Source organism: Hylobates moloch, unplaced genomic scaffold, assembly GCF_009828535.3.
Source record: "Hylobates moloch isolate HMO894 unplaced genomic scaffold, HMol_V3 SCAFFOLD_7, whole genome shotgun sequence".
Lineage (NCBI taxonomy): Eukaryota > Metazoa > Chordata > Mammalia > Primates > Hylobatidae > Hylobates > Hylobates moloch.
In genome coordinates this window covers 92,307,929-92,329,726 of record NW_026652282.1, presented here as the reverse complement: position 1 = coordinate 92,329,726, position 21,798 = coordinate 92,307,929, and the positions used below count along the sequence as shown (strand labels likewise).

Genomic DNA, 21,798 nt, shown 5'->3' with positions numbered 1-21,798 from the left:
TATATATATGAAACTAACAGAAGATACGGGTTATTTTAGAAAAGTTTGTGCAGACCTATGTTCATGCTGACTTTCTGTCCCTAGTGATGATGATTGTTTTTTCATGGTACAGGAGAGGAGAGGAAAAACATCTTCACAAAGGGAAATTTATGTCCTACTTTAACATATATGGGGGTGCAAAGAACTCTTTCTGCATTTGCTACTCCTTAATTGCACCTCTTAATTGCCCTCAGTTCAAAATAATCACAATGCTAAAGTGACATATTTGGGGGTGGCATATTCTGATCCCCCTCAAGAGACAATAACAAGATCTTACATTTGTATGTCTTGCATTTGATTTTTCCAAGCACTATCACAAATCTTTATGCTGTGAGGTTTGCAGAACAATGATAATTACTCCTATTTTAGAGAAGAGGAAACTGAAGTCTCAAGAGATACAGTGTCCTGCCTGTTTAAAACTATCCAGCTTGTTAGAGGGAGAGACAGAAGTACTCAAAGTCAAGTGTTGGCTGGGCGTGGTAGCTCACATCTGTAATCCCAGCACTTTGGGAGACCAAGGCGGGCACGTCATTGGAGGTCAGGAGTTCGAGACCAGCCTGGTCAACATGGCAAAACCCCATCTCTACTAAAAATAACAAAAATTAGCCAGGCATGGTGGCAGGCACCTGTAATCCTAGCTACTCGGGACCGGGCTAGGTGTGAGCCAAAAGACCCAGAGAAGAGGGGAAAGCTGGGTCCCTAGGGGCTGGCCATCTCTCTTTCTGGAATTCATATTTCCTGACTTATCGTACCTGCTTTTTCCTGAGGCAAAAGCACTGGTGATTGAGGGAGCTGCAGGCAACCCACACAGCCAGATTTTTATGTACAGTATAATGGGGCTGCCGATTTATCTGCCGATCTGTCTTTCCTGAGTATCATTTTCCTCTTCCTGAAATCAGACCCAAAGTTTAGGGTAACGGAGCAATGGACTTGAGTCCTGGAGCAGTGGACTTGAGTCCTCAGAGAAGGTTAGGTCTCTGTTCCTGAATTACCATCTCTGCTGCCACCACCCTAGATTGAGTCACCTAGCCAGTCAGTTACCTGGACTATTGCAGTAGAGGGCTCAGCTTCTCTCTGATCCCTTCCTCCATCTTGTCTCCAAACTGTTGCCAATTTAACTATCTAAAATAAGTTTCTAATCATGTCTCTCCTACTGTTGTTGAAAGATCTTTGAGTAACTCAATTATATGGACTACTTTGAATACATAAATTGGTCCTATTTGCATCAAATTCCCCATTGTCCTGATTTCTTCTCTTCACAGCCCTCACAATTCCAATCTAAGTTCAGTGTGTTCTTGTTCCCCCCACTCCATTGGAATGGAATGTTCATATCAGCAGGACTCTTATCTGTCTGTCCCCCAAAGAGTAGCTGACATAAGTTACATAACTAATATTGGTTGAATAAAGGACTCAGTAAATCAAATTCTAGGAGCCACAATGAACTCTTTTTTCATAAATGAAGTTTATTTATTTTTATAATTACAAATGTAACACATGCTTACTGTAGAGAATCTGAAATGTATAGAGAAGTAGAAAGAAGAAAATAAAAACTACCCATAACCCCACCACCTGAAGGCAAACACTGCTCACATTATGTTCTAACTATCTATGCCTGTTTATAGACCAAGACCCTCATCAAGAGTGCTGGCCATGAAGCACAACAGCCAAGGGGAGTGAGAGCAATCAACAACTGAGGGGGTCACCCAGAGGTCAGAGCTAGAGAACCCCTACTGAGGGACAAGACAAAGGCCATAAACAACAGATCAAGAGGTCAGAGGCTGACAACACAAGAACAAGTTGTGTTACTGTAAGAATGTAGTGAGATGGTGCTTGTCAAGAGTTTAGCCCAATGCCTGTCACATGACACATTATCAATAACTGGTAGCCATTATACTATCACTATTATTATGGGTCAAAACGAATGGTTCAGGATGGATACTATAAACAGGGCAAGGACCCTGGAGACCCATTTTAGGTGCTATGAGTTGGGGCATATGGGGCAAGTCTACTGGGTTACAAGGGTGGTATAGGAGTGGGCATCGCTCTCCTTATAGGCTCCCCTGCCAGGTGAAATAGAACCAGGGCTTCCTCAAGTTTGCCTGCTGACACACGGCAAGATACGCTAAGGGTTTTTTGAGGTAAGATATGATTTATCCTGCCTAGACTTCTCCCTGGACCAAGAACTAGTACTGGCCTCGGTGGGGATGGGAGTTTAGAACTTCATACACCATACACTCTTGTAGTCCACACTCTGATTGTCAGGGCAGGTCATAGGCATGTGGGTGAAAGAGAAGGTCAAATCAGCCAAGTGAGAGGTAAAGTGGGATGTGCCTGGAGCGGGAGGCTGAAGGGTGAAGGCAACAAGGTTTATAATGTAGTTGAATGGAATGGGTCCAGGAACCAGTCCTCTAGTTAGCGGTCGAGTCAGATATCACAGGAGAAGATTCCATGGAGTTTTACTTGTTGGTATGGGCCTTCTGATGATGGCCTGTGCTCTGTCCAAGGTGATCATGAAGACCTTCTTGGGGGTCTCCATGCTCTTTCAGGTAGTAACAGCGTTTGGAAATATGCTGGTGCTGGGAGTGAGAAAAAGACAACAGAGGTAAGAGGCACACTTACTATGACAACGGGTGTTCTGCCTGGATAAGTTCTATGACTTAGCAGATCAAGGCACTTTGCTAATTTATCTCACTTGCATACAGTGTGACCAAGGAGTAGGCTATTCTAATTCCCTAGTGACCTGACTGCACAACACATGTTGCTGTAGATGGGCCCCAGCTCCCAAAAGACCCGTTTATTAGAATTGGAACAAGGGGAGAATTGGAACTGAGCCCATCCTGTTCCCTCATAATGAGAAGAATTCGTGCTTCAACTATCCCACGTCCTCAGTAACTTGGGCAGGACATTGTTCCTCAAAGTAATTAATATACCCAAAATAACTGCAGAGCCATGCTCACTTGATGAAACTCCAGCTTGGGGTTTAATGGTCTAGGAGCTCCATGCCTCCCCCTTGCCTCTTCCCGATTCTACTCAAGGAAGCAGGATGTATTCCCTGTCGTGACCTCCTCATTTCTCTGCTCAAAAACCTTCAGCGGATTTCCCCCTCATTACCTCCTCAGTCTGCTGCTGAGAGCTCAGTTCATTCTCCATGGCCTCCTCATTATTCCGCTTACAGGCTGTTGGCAGAACCTGGCTTGAGTTGCCCGGGGAATCCTTCTCTTCAGCCAGCTGGCACTCAGTGTACAGAGACCTGTCTATCAGCTCCTTTAGGCTGCCAGCCACCTTCAGGAAGATCCGACCCATTTTGGTGGTAACAGCTTCTGAGAGTCCTTCCAGAAACCTGGTCCGTAGAATGGCATCAGACCAAGACAAATGTCGGGCCAGCAGCAGGAAGTCAGTGGCATACTGCCTGACTGACTTTTGGCCCTGTTTGGGATGGCAAAGAACAGCACTGAGGATGTCTATCTCAGATAGGGAGTCATATATGCCCTGGGATCTTCTCAGGAAAGATTTATTTTCATCTGAGAGAGGTTCTCCTACCTCCATCTGCAAGATGAACCACCTCTGTGCTGCTCCCAGATGAAGAGACACCAGAAATGCCATTCTCTCTGAATCGTCCAAAAACCCCTTCATTTGCTTCTCTTCATCAATCTCCATCTCTTCCTCCACAGAGCATGAGCCCCGGGCTGCTTCCTGCTCTTCTAAGAGGTAACAGAGTGCTGGGGTCAACATTCCGAAGGATGGCACTTCCTTTGGTGGTGGTTTCGCAGTTTCAGGAGTTGTGGCAGTCATGTGCGGTGTGGGCTTTGATCCAGAGGCTGTGATGTTAATGTGAGAGGTGGATGCCTCCCCAGAGTCTGTGGCTTTGATTTCCAGAGTGGACATCACTCCAAAGGCTGTCTGTGGTGTGGACATTGTTCCAGGGCCTGAGGCCCTCATTAGTGGTGTGGACATCCCTCTAGAGTCTGTGGCTGTCCTTTGTGGCATGGACATACCCATGCCACATCCAGAGGCTGTGGCTCTTGGTAGTGGCATGGGCATCAATCCAGAAACTGAGGCTCTCACAAATGATGTGGACATTGCTCCAGAAGCAGAGGCTCTAATTGGCGCTGTGGCCATCCCTCCAGACACTGTGTATGTTGTTTGTGGCAAGGACATAGATCTAGAGTTCGCAACACTGGTTTGCAATGTGGACGTTGCTCCAGAGGCCATGGTTTCCATGAGCGGCATAGACATCTCTCCAGAAGCCATGGCTGACATTAAAGGCATGGGCATTGTTCCAGAGGCCGGGGCTCTCATTAATGGCTTGGACATCCCTCCAGAGACCATGGCTGTTGTTTGTGCAGTGGACATATGTCCAGAGGCTGAAGCTCTCATTAACTCTGTGGACACAGTTTCACAGGCTGAGGGTCTCCTTAGTGGTGTGGACATAGTTCCAGAGGCTGGAGCTCTTACTAGTGGTGGGGACACCCCTCCAGAGGCTGGGGCTCGCACTGGTAGTGTGCACATGTCTCCAGAAGCTGTGGGCATCATTTGTGATGTGGATGTCACTCTAGAGTCTGGGGCTCTCATTAGTGGCATGGACATCCCTCCAGAGGCTGTGGATCTTGTTAGTGGCATGGACATTGCTCCAGAGATGGGAGCCTTCACTTGTGGCATGGAGGACATCATTCCAGAGGCTGTGGCTGTCATTTGTGGAGCAGACGTGGCTCCATAAGCTGGGGATCTCAGAGGCATGGCTATCTCTCCAGAAGCTGGAGCTCTCATTAGTGGTAGGGACATCTCTCCAGAGGATGAAGCTCTTGTGAGCAGTGAGGGCCTCTCTCCAGAGTCTGAGGTTCTCATTAGTGGTGTGGACATTGTTTCAGAAGTCCAGGCTCTCATTGTTGGTGTGGACATCACATCAGAGGTTGGGGCATTCATCTGCATCCCTCCAGCGGTCATGGATCTCATGGGCAACACGGACATCCCTCCAGGATCTTGGGTGCTCATTGGCTGACTGAGCATCTTTCCAGAGGCTTTCGCTCTCATTAGTGAGGCAGGCATTACTCCTGGGTCTTGAGCTCTCATTAGTGGCATGGACATCCCTCCAGAGACTGTGGCTGTCATTTGTGATGTGGACATTGCTCTGGAAGCTGTGTCTCTCATTAGCAATGCAGACAACCCTCCAGAGGCTGTGTCTGTCATTTGCGGCATGGACAGAGCTCCAGAAACTGTGTCTCTCATTAGCAGTGCGGGCATTGCTTCAGAAGCTGTGGTTGTCATTTGTTCCGTGAACATCGTTCCTGAGGCTTTGGGTGTCATTAGTGGCTTGGACAATGCTCCAGAGGCCAGAGCTCTCATTTGTGGAGAGGACATCACTCCTGAGGCTGTGTCTCTCATTAACAGGGTGGATGTTGATCCAGAGGTTTGGGCTGTCATTAGTGGGGTGGACATTGCTCCAGAAGGCATGGCTTTCATCTGTGCTGCAGATGTCAATCCTGAGGCCATGGTTCTCATTTGTGGCGTGGACATTGCTTCAGAGACAGGGGCTCTCATTTGCAGCATGGACATTGATCCAGAGGCTGGGACTGTCAATTGTGGCATGGACATTTTTTCAGAGGCTGTGGCCATAACTGGTTGGGTGGACATTGCTCCAGGAGCTGGAGCTCTCCTCAGTGGCATGGACATCTTTCCAGAGGCTGTGGCTCTCATGTGTTGTTTTGCCACGGCTTTCATAGAGCCTGTGGGCGTTGCTCCAGAAGTTTTGGCCATTGTTAACTGTGCGGACACGACTCTAGAGGCTGTGGCTGACGTTTGCTCTGTGGACATCACTCCAGAGCTTGGGACTGTCATCAGTGAGGTGGTCATGGCTCCAGAGGCTGGAACTGCCTTTTGCAATGTAGACATATTTCCAGAGGCTGGGGCTCCCATTAGCGGTGTGGACATTGCTCCAGAGTCTAAAGCTCTTACTGGTGGTGCAGACATCACCCCAGAGGCTGTTACTCTCATTGGTGGATTAGACATAATTTCAGAGTCTACATTTTGTGTTGACCATGGGGACATCACTCCAGAGCCTGGGGCTGGCATCGTTTGGGTGGGCATCACTCCAGAGGGTAGGGCCGTCATTGGTGCTGGGGACATTGCTTCAGCATCCGGAGCTGGCTTTGGTAATGTGGACATTTCTCCAGCATCTGGGACTGACAGTAGCGGTGTGGACATTACTTCAGAGCCTGGAGATGACATTAAAAGTGATGACATTATTCCAGAGTCTAGATCTGACATGAGCGGGGTAGGTATTCCCCCTGAGTTTTGGGTGCTTGTTGGCTGGGGTGATGTTCCTCCAGAAGCTACGGCTGACATTATCAGTGAGGATATTGCTTCAGAGTCCGTGCCTGACATTAGCAGCGAAGATATCTCTCCAGAGGCTAGAGCAGTCATTAGCACTTTAGACATTGCTTCGGTGTCTTCATCTGTAATTTGCAATGGGGACATTGCCTCAGAGCTGGGAGCTGGCACTGGCTGTGTAGACATCACTCCAGGATTCATATCTTGCATTAGAATTGGGGATATCTCTCCAGAATCTGGGGCTAGCATTAATGGTGTGGACATTGCCTCAGAGGATGAAGTGCTCATTATAGGTGTAGACATCGCTCCAGAGGATGGAGCTGGCATTGCCAATGGTGATATCTCTGCAGAATCTGGTGCTACCATTAGCGTTGTGGACATCGTTCCAAAGTCAGGAATTGTCATCATCCCTGGGGACATTACCCCATACTCTGAAGTGGACAGCAATGGGGACAATGTTCCAGAATCTAAGGCTGGCATTAGCAATGGGGACAGTGCCCCAGGGTCTGAGCCTGGCATTAGCAATGGGGAAAGTGCCCCAGAGTCTGAGGCTGGCATTAGGGGTGGGGACAATGCTCCAGAGTTTGGTACTCCCATTAGGGGTGCAGACATGGTGTCAAAGACTGGAGATGTCATCAGCTGTGTGGATGTCCCTCCAGGGTCTGAGGCTGAAGTTGAGACTATAGGCAACTGTACATGAGAATGCAGAATCTGAACGTCTGCTCTGGTCTCTGTCATTGATCTAGAGAAGGCCATCTGCTTGTTTTGGGGCTCAACGTTTTCCTCCCTCATTGTATTGTTGAATCGCAGTGAATGTAAGGGTATTGACATATCTGCCACAGCCACAGGACAGTGTGGAGGGAGCCCAAGGGGCAAGAAAATCTGTAAACAAGAAACAAGTTTAGAGGTCAAAAGCCAGTATCAAGAAGATTGGGATATAGACTAATTGTTCATGGTGGAGACCTGTGTTTATGCGTTGTCAGGTATATGGCATTGAAGGTGAGGCTATCAGATTAAAGAAGCTGTGAAGCAATGAACAACTTTGGAGCTGGAGCAAATATCCCTTCTGCCTCTATCCTTTTCAAACCAACCCAGCCTCTCAGTTTGTAAATGCTGTAAACGCCGGCAACCTCCGCAGCCAGGAGCCTGGGCAGTCCTGACTCAAATAAAGCAGCAGCACCACCTTCTGGCCAAATGTGAGAAATGCGGGTTCCTGGCCTGTATTCTATCCCACGGCAGTACTCACAAGCCAGCCATGGTACTGGCAGGCCTGAATGGGAAAGTCGTTTGCCCCAGGATAATCATTAGTTCCTGGGGCTCATTGAATTCTGCCAGTGGTTTAATCCTCATTTTACTACCCTGATGGCCCTGAATGTTCTCAGGAAAAGGGAGACATTTATCTGATCAATGACTGAGAGCAACATTCCATGAACTGAAAATTCTGCTTATTATTTTCATTATTCTTATTAATAACAGCAACCACCACCCCATTACTACTATTTATTTATTGCTTCACGTAGTATGTGCCAGGCACTGTACTTTAGACAACTGTCACAACTTCCTATAACGTGAGGGCCTTTGTAAGCATTATCCCATTTGGGTCTTACAATCTCCTGGGCAATAGATATTATTATCCCCATTTTACCACCTTTCTCAGATTAGCCAGGGTCAAGGCTAAAATAGGGTCACTGCAACAGTAACAAACTGTATATCATTGACTCTGACCCCCTCCTGGGGGTTGCCTAGTGTTTGGCATCCCTGAGCTTGCATTCAATTATTTCTCTGACATCCCAGATCATGGGTCACTTAAAGCCCAGTCTCTAGCATGTCCAAGTTTCAAGTTTCTCTGATGACATGGGGGTGGGCAATCCAGAGCCTCACCCCTCCAGCCTGCTCCAATAAGCAGCCCCAGAAGGGGCTTTTGGACACACGGCTTGGAAGCCAGTGCAAATATTACACAATGTTGACATGTCCCCACAGCCTGCCCATGCCAAAAGCAGAAAACTTGCTACTTTGGGACAATGTCACAAAAGTCATCAACCTCATGGAATTGTGATTCCATAATAATGAGAAAACTTGCAACAGAAATGCTAACAGTGAACATTTCTTTAGCATGTACTGACTGGCAAACACTCTGCTAGGCACTTTACATGTATCATCTCATGTGGTTCCCATAGCAGCACTAAGAGATTTCGGTTGTACTCTTCCTTTATCTTACAAATGAGAAAATTCAGACCCAGAGAAGCTTAATAGTTTGCCGGCGGTCACATAGATTCCTGGGTCCATCCAGTTCCAGAGCCCCCTACTCTTCACCGCTGTGCTATAAAGATCCACCTCTCCCACTTAGTCACACTACCGAGAACCCTGCCTCTGTCTCCAGCCTGGACAACCCCAAGATGGGTTGTCATAAAAGAAATGCTGGCCTCCTGCTGACACCCTGGTTATTGTAATAATTGGTGCAATGGGAAAGATGAGTCAAAAGAGCAGCCATAGACCTCCACCTCCCATCTTCAGAAAACTATCTGAACATGCCACAATTTCCCACCAGGCAAAACCCAGGAAGATCTTACCTTGCCAGTGACGGAGAAGAGGGAGTGAGTATCCTTTGCGCCCCTAGCTCTTTTACTCTAGCCAATTAACTTATACCTCGTGCCCAGCCAGTTCATTAAAGTAAGACCCAGTACCAACAGCTGTTCTCTGCAATCTCCCTTTGCTATCCCCTGCCACGCCCCCCTGCCCGCCGGCCAGCCTGCCCGCCCACCCGCCCCACTGCTCCTGACTTGCTACTGCTTGCTCTGTCTCTCTGGTCCCAGATTCCTGCCTCTATATAGGCTCTGACATTTGCCTCTGGCCGCCTTTCACTTGACAGTCCTCCAGAAGCTCCACTTTAGCACTTGGCCTATGCAACTCCACCCCTCTTCCCTGTCGCCCCCAACAGTCCCACTAGCCTATGCCCTACCCCACTCTGCCCAAAGAAAAGAGGAGATTGACACAATTAAAAAGATGAGATGAAAAGGGTCCTGGCTCAGGAAACAAGATACGTGCCCTCTGTGGTTGAGCAGACACAGGAGTCCTAGGACTCAGGCACTGCAACTGATATGACACGGAAGCACAGGCAGAGGGCTCGAGGGAAAGAAACTGAGGCTGGAGATTGAGTGGAGCAGCATCAGAAATGTTCAAAGAGGTTCAGGTGCAGGGAAAGAGGGTTTGGGAGGATGGACAGTGGGGGCTGGCAAGCAAACACCTTAACAGAGCCCTGTAATGGTAATCATAACAAAGACAATTTACCCCAGGGTCAGAGACACGGAGAAAAATCCAGCAACCGGTATCCCTGCCACAGGGCTAGGATTCAACAGAAAGGCTCCATGGATTTCAGACAGCTAGCAAGAAAAACACACCAGCCTTGAGCATACCAGGTGAGGGCTTATTCATACAAACATGGCTACAGCCTGCTTTCTAGAACTGGGGCACAAGGTCAGAGTAGAGCTTGCAGAAAGGTTTACCAGAGTACTCCAGTTTTCCTGAATTGGTGCACTCAGTCTAAGGGGAGAAACCCTCAGTCTAAGGGGAGAATTGGTCCCTGAGCCTTGGATAGGGCAAAGCCTCCAGGTGAAGTTCAAGTAGCCCAGGTATAGGGATATAGAGTTTGACAAGGGAGGCATTCAGGTCGTTATAAACCTCATAATTATCGACCAACAACTGAGCACTTGGGCTAAGCACTACACATTCATTATATAATTCCGACCTCCCAGCAACACCTGTAAGGTAGGCATTGAGATCATTCCCATTTTATACATGAGGAAATGGGCTTGGAGAAGTCTATGTGACCACGGTCACAGAAAATAATAATAATAATTTTTTTAAAAGCCCAGATTTCAGCCCTGGCCATTCTGTTTCCAAAATAATTTTATCTCTTTGTAATCAGACAAGTGATTCGAAACTCGGAGTACTCTTCTCACTGCCATCTCCCCTGCATCCCCACACCACAAAGCAAGGAAACTTTCTTACTACAAATGGCTGAATCCTTGTAGTAATAATAACAACAACAACAACTGATATTGCTTGAACTCTTCCCATATGCCAAGAACGGGGCTGAGGGTTTCACAAGCATTATCTCATTTGATCTTGACAATTACCCTGTGAGCTAGGTCCTTTAAATTCTCAGCGTACAGGTAAGGAAACTGAGCCTCCGTGAGATGAATTGACATGACCAAAGGCACACAGCTCTGTGTGACTCCAGAGCTCACTATAGTATACTACTCAAAAGAAAAATTCCAGTCGCTCTCCTCTCCCATCAAAGCAAAAAAAAAAAAAAGTCACAGAATAGCCATTCTATTAACAATGGCCTCACAACAACTACTATTATTATTATTAACACACCTAACAATTAAAGCTAACATTTACTGTGCCAGGCCCTGTGCTAAGTGCTTTACCTATATGATCTCATTTGACACTCACAACATACTACGAGGTAGGTTCTATTAGCACCTTCATTTTCCAGATGAGAAACCAGAGGAACAGAGAGGTTAACTAGCTTTCCCAATGTCACACAGCTACAGGGCACTGTTGTTTATGTTCTAATGCAACAATTTTGGAAATAACCTGAGTGTCTAATGTTAGAACACAACTTGTTTAATGATTAAACGAATCTTGGTGCAATTGTAGCAGCCACTATTGTAGCCATTGAAAATATATTCTAATGTGTACATGAGGATCTGATTATCATAAAGATAAATATGTAGATTTCTGCATAGAAAAAAAATCTGGAAGGATATATACCAAAACGCCAACAGTGACCACAGTTGAATGATGGGATTAGAGGGGATTTTCAATTTTCATTTTCCTTATCTGTATTTTGTCATTGGTCTATAATGGACCCATAATACGAAACGAAAAAAACTAATAAAAGTTAATTTTATTTTTTTTAAAGAGATGTTTCCCTAGGGTTCTTTCTCAAGCCCTTTTCACTCCTCTGCTTGCAAGCTCCCTCTAGGGATCCCCGACATCCACCCCACACCCGAGCAACCTTTCTACCCCAACAAGCTTAATGGTTGTACCACTTTATTTTGTGTTTTATTTTTGGTTTGTTTTTAAAAATAATTTCTTCTTTCTCTAACTTTTATTTATGTTTAGTAATTACATAAGTAATCTAGGAATATATTCTTAGGATGAAGACTTGAAATCCTCCATACAGATAAAGCTAAACTCCTGAAAATGCCCCACCCCCCCCATCCCCCCGCAAGTCCCATTCCTCTGTCTGTTCACAGTTGGGTGTGTCTCCTTCCAAACTTTCTCTAGCTGCAATGGCATTCAGAGTTCATATCATTCAATTGCTTTCAAAACCCAGTGTGTGCAAAGAGCTGCAATTAGAAAACCATGCTAGCACTGGTCACTCCAGGGTTCCAAGTTCTGACCCATTGTGACTATTTTCATCAGCCTGCTTCTAAGGAGGCTACTGAGAGAGGGTTCTTGCACGCTCAGCCCATGTGAGGCATAGATTTCCGTTCTATTAAAGCCAGAGTCTCTAGGAACACAGAGAAGAGAGGCCTTCTAAGGAAGGAAAAGCCCAGAATTTGCTGCTTAGCATCTCTCAGGTCCCTCACGTCCCACCCAGTCTGCACTGATCAATATGGCTAGGAGGTGTCATGCTCCTGCCGCCTCACAAAAGGTAATTGAGTTTAGGGGATTGCACGGCTAGCTGCTCGGGGAAATAAGAATAAACAAGGGACGGTTCAATATGTCAACAAATAGCTTTCCAGCTGTTGAAAATAAGCCTTTCCCTAGATTCTCAACAATATTCTTTCCCCAAGCCCTAGCAAATAGGCATCCAGATAACTGAAAACAGACAACCTAAGGCTAAAGAAATACCTGGTCTACTTTAGGATCTTCTTCCTTCCTTGATCATTCAGGGAAGTAGAAGCCCTCCCCACTTCCTTCCTCCCCCACAGCCCTGACACTTAAAATGCGCACCGGCTCTTTGTAAATAAAGAGGGGGAAATAGCTAGCATTTACTGAGTGCTTACTATGCCAGGCACTATGTTAAACACTTTACATACCTCATCTTATTTATTGAACGATAAACCAATAAAGTGGCTTTTTTACTCCCATTTTCTAAATTAGCTAAAGAACTGAACTGGAGAGAAATTAAAATGAAGTAACTTACCTTGCCTCTCACCGCTGAGAGGGAGCGAAGCTGGGCTTGTCACTCGGGTCTGTCTGACTCAGCCAGTGCTCTTAACTCACAGGAGAGTCACACACTGTCTTCAAGTCTCTGAAGGGCTGTCATATGGAAGAGAGGGTAGGTGTGTTCTGGGTAGCTCCAAAGAAAAGGATTTGACTGTTAGTTGGGAATTATGCTTTCATTGGATGTGCTGCAAATTCCCCAAACAACATGTATATGCATGTCCAACTCTATAGGGAAAAGAACATTATAAGAAGAGCAAACGGAACTGCCTTGCATTAGGTGCCGGCCTGAAGGATCCGTGGAATCAGAGAGAACAGGAGGGATACCAGAGGACTGCAAATGGGCAGTGTCCCAATTTTCTTAAATAAGGAAACTACAGACCAGTATACCGTAAACTCCAAAGCTGTAAGCTTGATGTCACTCCTCGGAGAGATTCTGCTGCAGATTACGAAGCAGGTAATTTATAAGCACTTAGAACATAAGTGGCAATAGGAGGTACCTAGACGTGCTAGCAGAACACTCAAAATTAGACCAGGTTCCCAGACTTGCAGCTAATGCAACCCAAAATTTCAGGGACTGATATTGAACTTCCAGATTTTTATTTTCCCAAGTAAAATCATTAAGAGACAGAACAACCACAAATCATCATTTTCTAAAAAGAAAGGGCTTCCTTTCAACACCAAAAGAGAAGGAAATAACCTCAGAATAAAGAATAATACATGAAATAGATTTCTCTTCTCTGCGAAACATTTACTACCTAGTCCTCAGGCTTTCTCATTGCACGGTGGACTGCTGCAGTTTTCCTGGAGGATGGGCACTTGTCCAAGGACCTGCTTTAGGGAATCACTCAGAGTTAAAATATCAACACAGATAAGATCATATACCTGTAAAACAGGAAGTCTTTCTGGCCAGAAGAGAGAAGAACAGAGTTTGACCTTAGCCTAAATGAGGACATTAACACAGATAAAGTATCCACAGGAATGGACAGAGAGAAATAAAAGTTGCCAAGTGCGGATTCGAGCCCTGCTGAGGCAGAACTTGGCCATCACATTTGACCTCTGCCACCCCTTGGACCACATGCCTCTCTTGTAGGAATAAGTGTCTGATGCCATTAAGCATTTGGACCACAAATCAGTTTCTGGCTTGAGACTCTCCAAGCAAACTTCAGACCACTAGTCTTCCCAGGGATAGTTCTCAAAGCAGAAAAATTCAAAACCAGCTGAATACCATTGCCAGAGTGGGAGTTCTGCAACAACCTAGAAGGAGGTCCATAGCCTTGATCCTCTCCTGATTAGCATTTTTAATTAATGGTGTAAATAAAGGCATGGACAGGATTCTTACACAAATTCTCTGGGGCTGAGAAGAACCTCTATGATCAGCCTAGCAAGTAGGTTTACATTTTAAGCTCCATGGTTTACAATATGTCTATCTGCATTTGGTAATTTTCTCTCATGTTCTTTGTTGCCAGAGCACTGAGTTTCTACAGTTTATGCACCTCATGGAAAATGCTTAGTGAACATATGCTAGCTTTGCACCCACCCTGAAGTGCAGATCCGATCGTGTTTACAACTATTAAGCATTCATCTCAATCTTCTCTTCTCTCAAATAACTGGTAACAATGTAGACTTCCTTGATGAAGGAAGAAAACAAACTAAGGTCCTCTTCTTTACGTAATTGGTCCCATTTCCAAAAGACTTTAAATTGGAATTTGACCACATCTGTTCACATTGACCTCGGTTCTGTAGGTAAAAGTAGCACAGTACACAGTACTTGCCATACCCTCTGAAACTGCATTTCTCAAAATAAAAGTGTGGTGGGGAAACCCTGCATCAAGTGCTCCCTGGGAAAACTGCTAAAACAGAGATTTGTAGGGGGAGGGAGGCTCCACCCACAAAGAGTCAGATTCAATATAGGTCTGGGGTGACGCCAAGGAACCTGCATTTAACCCAAGTGATTCTGAAACACTAGAGTTTCAGAACCACTGGCTTTGGGGTTCCTACACTCTGATTTTAACTCCAAACAGGCCTGGGCTTGAACCCCAATACTTCAAGTTATTTCACCTCAGTTTCCTCATCTGTAAAACAGGCATAATAACAGTACCTACCTCGCATGCTCTTTGAATGTTTTAAATAAAACAACGTGTAAAGAATCTGGCACATAGTTGAAGTTCAGTAATCTCTCCTGGTCCTGCTTATCCGGGGTCCCTGCTGCCTGCCTTCTCTGTGTTCAGCTTCTGCCCCTGTTGCCAATTGCTCACTCTTTCTAGGTCTGGTATTCAAACTCCCCAAGAGAGAGACTCTCATTGGTCCAAATTCAGTAACTGTACTTGCTGGGCAAAGTTCTCATCCCAGGTTCCTTCATAGGCTGTTTGCCAGCCTATAGAGTGACTGCTCATGGATCAGATGCCCTCTCCTGGCTCAAGTGGCTATTGCTGGGGGAAGCAGAGTCACGTGGTACCAAGCATAGTCACCTATTCATAAGAAACTGCTACTTCCCTCAGCTAGGGTCTGTGGATGGAAACTCCTTAGAAGGGGCTTGTGGGTGTGGCAGGAATTCTGAGGCTTAGTCCATCCAGTACACCTAGGCTTCTCATTTATCCAGCCTGCCAAAGGAATGAAGTACTCAAGTTTACTGAAGTCTCTATTTAATTCTGACTTTTCATCTCCATCAGGTCGGGAACACAAGTTTTTAAAAAACTAGACCACAGTCAAGGAAAAAACAAGATATAACCCTAAAATTAGACTCTTCTGTTTCTAGAGCACGTTTTTAAGTTTCCAAAGCACTTTCACATCTATTTACTCCTTGCAGGGCTTGCAAACTGGCAGCCACAGGCTAAATCCAGACTGCAGACAGATTTTATTTGACCCGTACAACGTTTTTAACATTTTTTAAAATTAGTTGCCAACATTTAAAAGTCAGGAAATTTCAGATAGAAAGCTGGATTTCTGGCTTTTCTGAAACACACACACACACACACACACACACACAAAGACTTCAATCCAAATTCCAATATAGCAACAATCAGCCAGAGCTCAACAACCTGCTCCCTGTAGGTGAGGCATGTGCTCACCAGTTTGCCTCAGTACCCATAGGGCCACCTTTACTTTTTAAGTGACCTGCTCGGCTCCCGTAGGCATTTAAAGCCTCAATTTAACCCCATGGGTTAGGCAGAGAAGGTGGATAAGAGCTGAACTGTGTGGGTTGGAATCCCAGCATTGCTCCTAACTGGCTTTGGGACCCTGGGAAAGTGATTTAACTTCTGAATCTCAGTTTTCTCATCTATGAAATGGGGATGATAATAATAATACTGCTTACCTCATAGGCTTATTGGGCCACTTAAATGAGTTAATGCATACTTAGAACAATGCCTGGTACATTACATGCACGAAGTAAGTATTAACTTCTTTCATTGTCCACAATTTCCTATGTGCCTCTCTGATACCCCAAAGCTTCTGAAAACTGAAATTCTGTGGCAAGCTCATTTGGTGGCAAAACTGGGCCTGAATTGACATGAGGCTATTCATTTATCCCATTTAGAAATATTAATGAGTTTGATCACAGGGTATTATCTTGGATCTCATTAAGGTGTGATATATATGTTATATGTACCACATTGCTTTTCTAAAATCCAAATATTTTGAACTCTAAAACATGTTTAGCTCCAACAGTTTCAGATAAAGGACTGTGGACCTGTATTATTATTCGTTTGTATACCCACTTGACAGATGGGAAAACTGAGCTACTAAGCATTGAGCTACTTGCCAAAAGTCCCACAACTGATAGTGGAAACTATTTAGACTCCTAGACATGAAGCTCATAGTGCCTAGTACTGTGGGATGTCTTGGGCTCGCTATAGGCATGTGGATGCAGGTAGTGGCTACCAATCAGGGACCTTTGAAGAACTGAAAAATGTCACCATTTACTGAGAGTGCCTAACCCTGCCATTTGTAGCATTCTTTCAACTCTTGAGTTACTCTTTACACCATTTGGGTTAGAATTAGGATGAAGATTATTGTCTTCAGTTTACAGAAGAGGAAACTGAGGTCCAGAGAAGAGAAGTGACTCGCCCAAATTCATACAGCAAAAGACAGGCAGAGCTGGAATTGGAAACCAAATTCTGGGCTTTTTCTTCTTAAACCCCAGGGCCAGTCCAAGAATGACATATGCTGGCCTTTCCACATACTGAACCACACTCTCTGCAGACAATCCTAAGGTTTTTGACATACCTGATGAAAGGAGAGTGTCCCAAGAGCTCAGCAAATATAAAAATGAGACAGCATGTCTGGGTGGACCTCGTCCTTTCCAGGACCACAGGCAGCAATGTACAGACATGATCCAGTCAGAAGCTAGGGAGGGAAGATTTCTCAAATCCCAAGAAAATCACAGAGACCCTACTGTTTGCTCTTCTCTGTTGATTTTTAAGAAGCTGACATTTACTTATGCCAAAGGCCAAAAGAAATGAAAAATCTACTGAAAAGGGAATTTCATCAGTCATGGAGCAATAACCTAAAGAAACCTTTGCATAGTATCAGTTCCTTTGTTTGAAATGCAGAAAACAGGGCACTGCTATTTCATATTGTTAGCACATCAGAGACCTGGGCATGAAAACAGCATCCTTAGGACCTCTTTCCAAACCCCTGCCTCACCACAGAGGAGCTCTCTGACACTGCCACCAACTTCAGCAAGTTGGAAACAAGAAGGCAGGCCGTGACCCAAGTGACCTCATGTCACTCCTAAGCTCATGGCTTGAGTTCCTCCTACCAACAAATCTGCACTTTGATCACACACCCACAGCGACCCAGATCTTTAAATTCAGCAATTCTTTCTCAGGTTTCAGCAAGGCATTGGCAGCCTGAGCTATTTTGGGACACTTTCTCTGCTGTGGATGCCACTTTCGGAATACGCCAGGAACATGCTAAGGACCTGGAGCTCTCTACCCTGGACCCGTTTTCAGGTTTGCTTGCTCTCTCTCTCTCTCTCTCTTTCTCTGGGCTAATCGTTTAGAGGACAGTCGCTCCTGCCAACCTAATCCCATGAGCCTGACTACCTTGCCGGGCCACAGGCTCAAAGAAGCAGTGTGGCTGCCAGCACCCTCACGGTAAGGGGCACGGAGGCACCAGGCAGTCTGGCAAGATGAGAGACATGCTGGGGGTGGTCTGAGTTTGGATGTGGGCTGAGAAGACAAAGCAGGGGGCTTTCGGGGGACAAGATTTTCCAAACATCTTATTCTTAGGATCATCACTTCCTAATCTGATGCAACTGACTCGGCAGGCATTCGGGAGCCTGTAAGCTCCATTTTCCTGTTCCAAATTCTTCTGCACCTGTAAGTACCCAGCTTACTCATGCTCATGCTGTCTTTTGGGGAGGGGGAGAGGAAAGCAGGGCCTGGGGAAGGTCATCATTATCTGACTCAGGTGTGGGCAGGTCCATGGCGTTAGAAGAATTTCTGACATCCCCACCGCTCCCCTTCGCCCGAAACTGCTTCTTAGTTTGGAAAATGAAAATGCCTGTTCGTTCTTTCCCAAGCTCACCACCCCACCCCCCGACCACAGCATACCAGAAACTCCACCTGTCCTTTGGGGTCTTCTGTTCGTCAATGTTGTGCACACCTGATTTCTTATGTTGGACTTAATGGGAGAAGTGCACCCTTGGCATTTGAATGTCTTAAATGCAACCACAGCTATTATCGTGGGCACAGCCCCTGCTGGCTTCTCCATCTTTTATGCTGCAATTTGCTGAAACAGTGAAAGATGTTGTAAGCGGTAGGGTATAAATAAAAATCTAGAAACTCCTCCATGGTAAAAAGGAAGAGCAATATGGTTAATTCTCAACGCAGTTAGAAATGCTGCCACAATAGGGAGGCTCCACGCTATCCCACGAATGGTCCCTTTCAATGCTTTCCTATTTTAATGGAAAGTGAGGCCAAAATAACTAAGGGCTCCCCAGGAAAGGAGCATTTCTGATGCTTTTACTGCTTTCCTGAGAGAGGACGTTGTCTCTGGCCAGCTTGTCAGTCCCTGAAGCAGCTCCAATGGCTGCTCACAAACGGAGAATCAGCCCCTCTTGTCCTTCTGTTGGGGACTGCCGAAGTCTCCTCAAAATAGCCCAGGATGACAAAGCCAGGCCCTGCTACCTACCCTCTTCCCCTAACACTGAGACCAAATCATTCTTAGGGGTACATAACTTGTTTGGAGGTGAGTGGGAGGAATATCTTGGCTAGGAAGCCATCTGGAAAACCTGCCACGACCCATACTAAAAACTGTGCTCTTCTCTGAACTTTCATATGACCCTCAGCCATGAATAAGAATAAAAGAAGGCAAGCATATTTTGCCCTTTTATTTCCACAGAGCACAATAGAAGGAACATTGTCCTTAGCAAAGGCAAAGGCAAAGATGTTCCTTTGGCCAAGGCTGGCTGCCTTCAGTTTCTCTGATTGACAAAATAAATAGCTTCTAATTTGTGTTCTAAAAGGGCTGGTTCTGAAAAGGATTTGAGAAGAAAAATGTTAATATCAGTGCTAAAAAACATCAAGACAGGAATTCCACCTTATGTCTGGCGGAGACTGGGTTTGTTTTCAGGCTATAGGACAAAAGTAGTCTCAGGAGGAATTTGTTTCTGACTTCACTATCGCCTGTTTGCTTGGTCCTTGGTAATTCATGAAGTTTCTTAGCTCTCCTCCTTCTAAGGAGCTCTGAGAAAATGATGCTTGGATTATAGAGGTTCATTGTCTGGAAGACTTTTGATCAAAGCCCTGAGTGCTGGGGTGGGGGCAGATTACGGATTCTGATTATAACAAAAATAATCCAAGTCCTGTCTTGGCGGAAGCCTGAATTTTATGTCCACCTTGTGGCATTCCAGGAGCATTAAGAATGTTCCATTGGCCTCTCCAATCTCTCCATCCACTCCCAAGGGCTTGAAAATTTTTAAGTATATAATTCTGTTGACTCAGGGCTTTGGCATCAGTTAAAATGCCAACCTCTTGGGAGGATCAGCCTCTTAAATCTCCCATCCTAAAAGCAGGTTCTGATAGAGGGACAAAGAGAGAGGAGGAACATGAAATCATTCTAGGTACAAACATGAGCCTCAGAACAGGAGTCTGCAAGCAGGACCCAGGCAAGGCCAAAGTGCCAAGAAGCTCTGTTGGCAGAAAGGGAAGATTCTATTCTTGCTAAAATGGGGTACAGGCAACTTATTGGGGCAGAGACTCAGGATTTGGGGAATAAGACCCACTTAATGTAACTGGGGTACAAGAAGGAGGAATAATCTCATGTACTAACATAGGATAAGAGATAGGGGAACTCCCTGCAAAGGTGCCCTCAGGCTGAATTACCTGAGTCACTGAACAAGGGCTCCAAAAATGTTATGAGGCCTCAGTACGTGGAACAAACAGATCTAACACTCTGCTACCCCCTCAATCCTGGCATTTCTTCAGCCCAGAGAGGGTAGGTCAAAGGAGGGGACCACACTAAGATTTAGACTTTTGAGGCCCTCTTCCCACCCTTTGCTTCCTCTGATACCAGCATTGAACTCATTCCCAAGGAGATTCATGGTAGATACAGTGATTCACTTCATTTACCAAGAGCTATAAGGTATGAAGAGGGGTTGCCCATGTACAGCCACAGGTCAAGGATGCAGCATCCCCACAGCTCTATGTGGGCTCCTTCCTAAGGCCTAGTGGACACGGTTTGGATTAAAACCACTTGGGTGCAAATTCTGGCTCTGCCACTTACTAGTTGTGTGGCCTTGGGCAAGTGGTATAATCTATCTAAACCTCATCTGTAAAATGGGCACAGTAATAGGAGCTATCATATAATGTTGTGAAGACTGAATGTGATGATGCACGTACAGCCCAGTACAGTGCCTAGCACAAAGGAAATGCTTAATAAAAATCAGCAATGATTAACATTCCTGGCTCTCTGCTTATGCTTCATTGCCTGAGGATAGGTTATAGCAGCAGATCATCCCACCCAGTGCAAGTCTCACAACTGCAGGGGTCAGGGGCTCACCATCTCCTTCAGTTAATGTCACCCTCTCACCTTTTCCTCCCAGTCCCACTAGAGAGCATTCCTAAGCCTTTCCTCTCACTAGTTCTGATCTGCTCCATCCCCCTGCTAACTAAATAGATGGATTCACTGCTAAAGATTCGAGAAATCACTTCCTTGGCTTTCCCAGCCACAGACTGAGCTTTGCTACCCACCTCCTACAGGTGAAATGGAATCACTTCTGGGAGATCAGGGTCTAGAAGGATCCAACTCCTGAAGCGCTAACAAAGCAAAAGGAGCCCTACAGAAAACTTTGGGTCTCTGGTTCCTGTACAGCTCACTGCAGCTATGGCATCACTCTGAAGCCACAGTCACTCCCACTGTGACTCTCAGCTCCTGAGGCTGCTGGCCCATAGCTGCTCTCCTCCTCCAACAGCCCCACTCTCTACCTCCCTCAGGGGACTCCCTTGTCTGGGCCCCAGAGGCTTTCCATAGCTTCCTCTCTCTGTCCCTCCCCATCCTCTCCTGGGGATAGAGTTCACTCTTTCAAGGGATGTGGTGACAAGGAGCTCAGCTTTCTGTGCAGGCATGCCCTCAGCATGTTCTCTGCATTCTAGTCTCCCTTGCTTCTCTGCTCAGCAAGAAAGAGGAGTGGGAAGCACCCCTAGTTAGGCTTATGGTACTTCTAGAATCAGAAGACAAGCCTATATCCTGTCAAAGTAGACTCTGATGATTCTCAAAGTAATTCAGCCTGAGAGTTTACTAAAATGCATATTCCAGCAGTTACCTCTATAAAGATACAGAGCGGGTTTGTGCTTCAGCCCTAGAATCTGCATGTTTAAAGAGCTCTCCCTAAGCCACACCTTAAGAAACGGTGCATTCTATCTTGGTGAATGGGGGTAAGGGGTGGGGAGGAAAGTCACACAGCTGGGTCGCATAATGAACCCCAGCCTACGTCCTGACTCTCCAGGAGCACATGGAAATGCCTTCGAAGTCCTGACCCAGTCTTGTCCAAGCAGCAGCTCCGAAGCTAGTTCACAAAGACCCTGAGCAGTTTCAGTTATCCAGACTCCAGACCTAAATCAGCGATGCTAGCAGTCTGAGGTGCAAAATGCACAGCGATTCTTCATTTAGAACCATTTTGAGCTAGTTGGGGCTATAGAAGACATTACTGGTTAATAGCACAGTGGAGCCACACTGGCAGGCTTTGCTTCTTATAGGCTGTGCGACCTTGAACAACTTACTCATTCTTTCTGTGATTTGCTC

At 45.8% G+C, this 21,798-nt stretch overlaps 1 protein-coding gene across 6 annotated transcripts in view; it reads right to left on the bottom strand.

The window, feature by feature from the left end:
• Nucleotides 1-1,482: 1,482 nt before the first annotated feature.
• Nucleotides 1,483-21,798, bottom strand: part of RTL9 (retrotransposon Gag like 9) — a 97,103-nt gene continuing 76,787 nt past the window's right edge. For 2 of the 6 annotated variants that reach the window (XM_058441777.1, XM_058441776.1), the window contains 3 exons: nucleotides 12,530-12,683; nucleotides 3,151-7,248; nucleotides 1,483-2,615 (listed from right to left, as the gene is read on the bottom strand). In XM_058441777.1, the coding sequence (XP_058297760.1) occupies nucleotides 2,496-2,615; nucleotides 3,151-7,197 (4,167 nt within the window). In that variant the 5' untranslated portion in view covers nucleotides 7,198-7,248; nucleotides 12,530-12,683 and the 3' untranslated portion in view covers nucleotides 1,483-2,495. The remainder of the gene's footprint in view (nucleotides 2,616-3,150; nucleotides 7,249-12,529; nucleotides 12,684-21,798) is intronic. The other 4 variants (XM_058441778.1, XM_058441779.1, XM_058441780.1 and 1 more) reach the window with 2 other exon arrangements.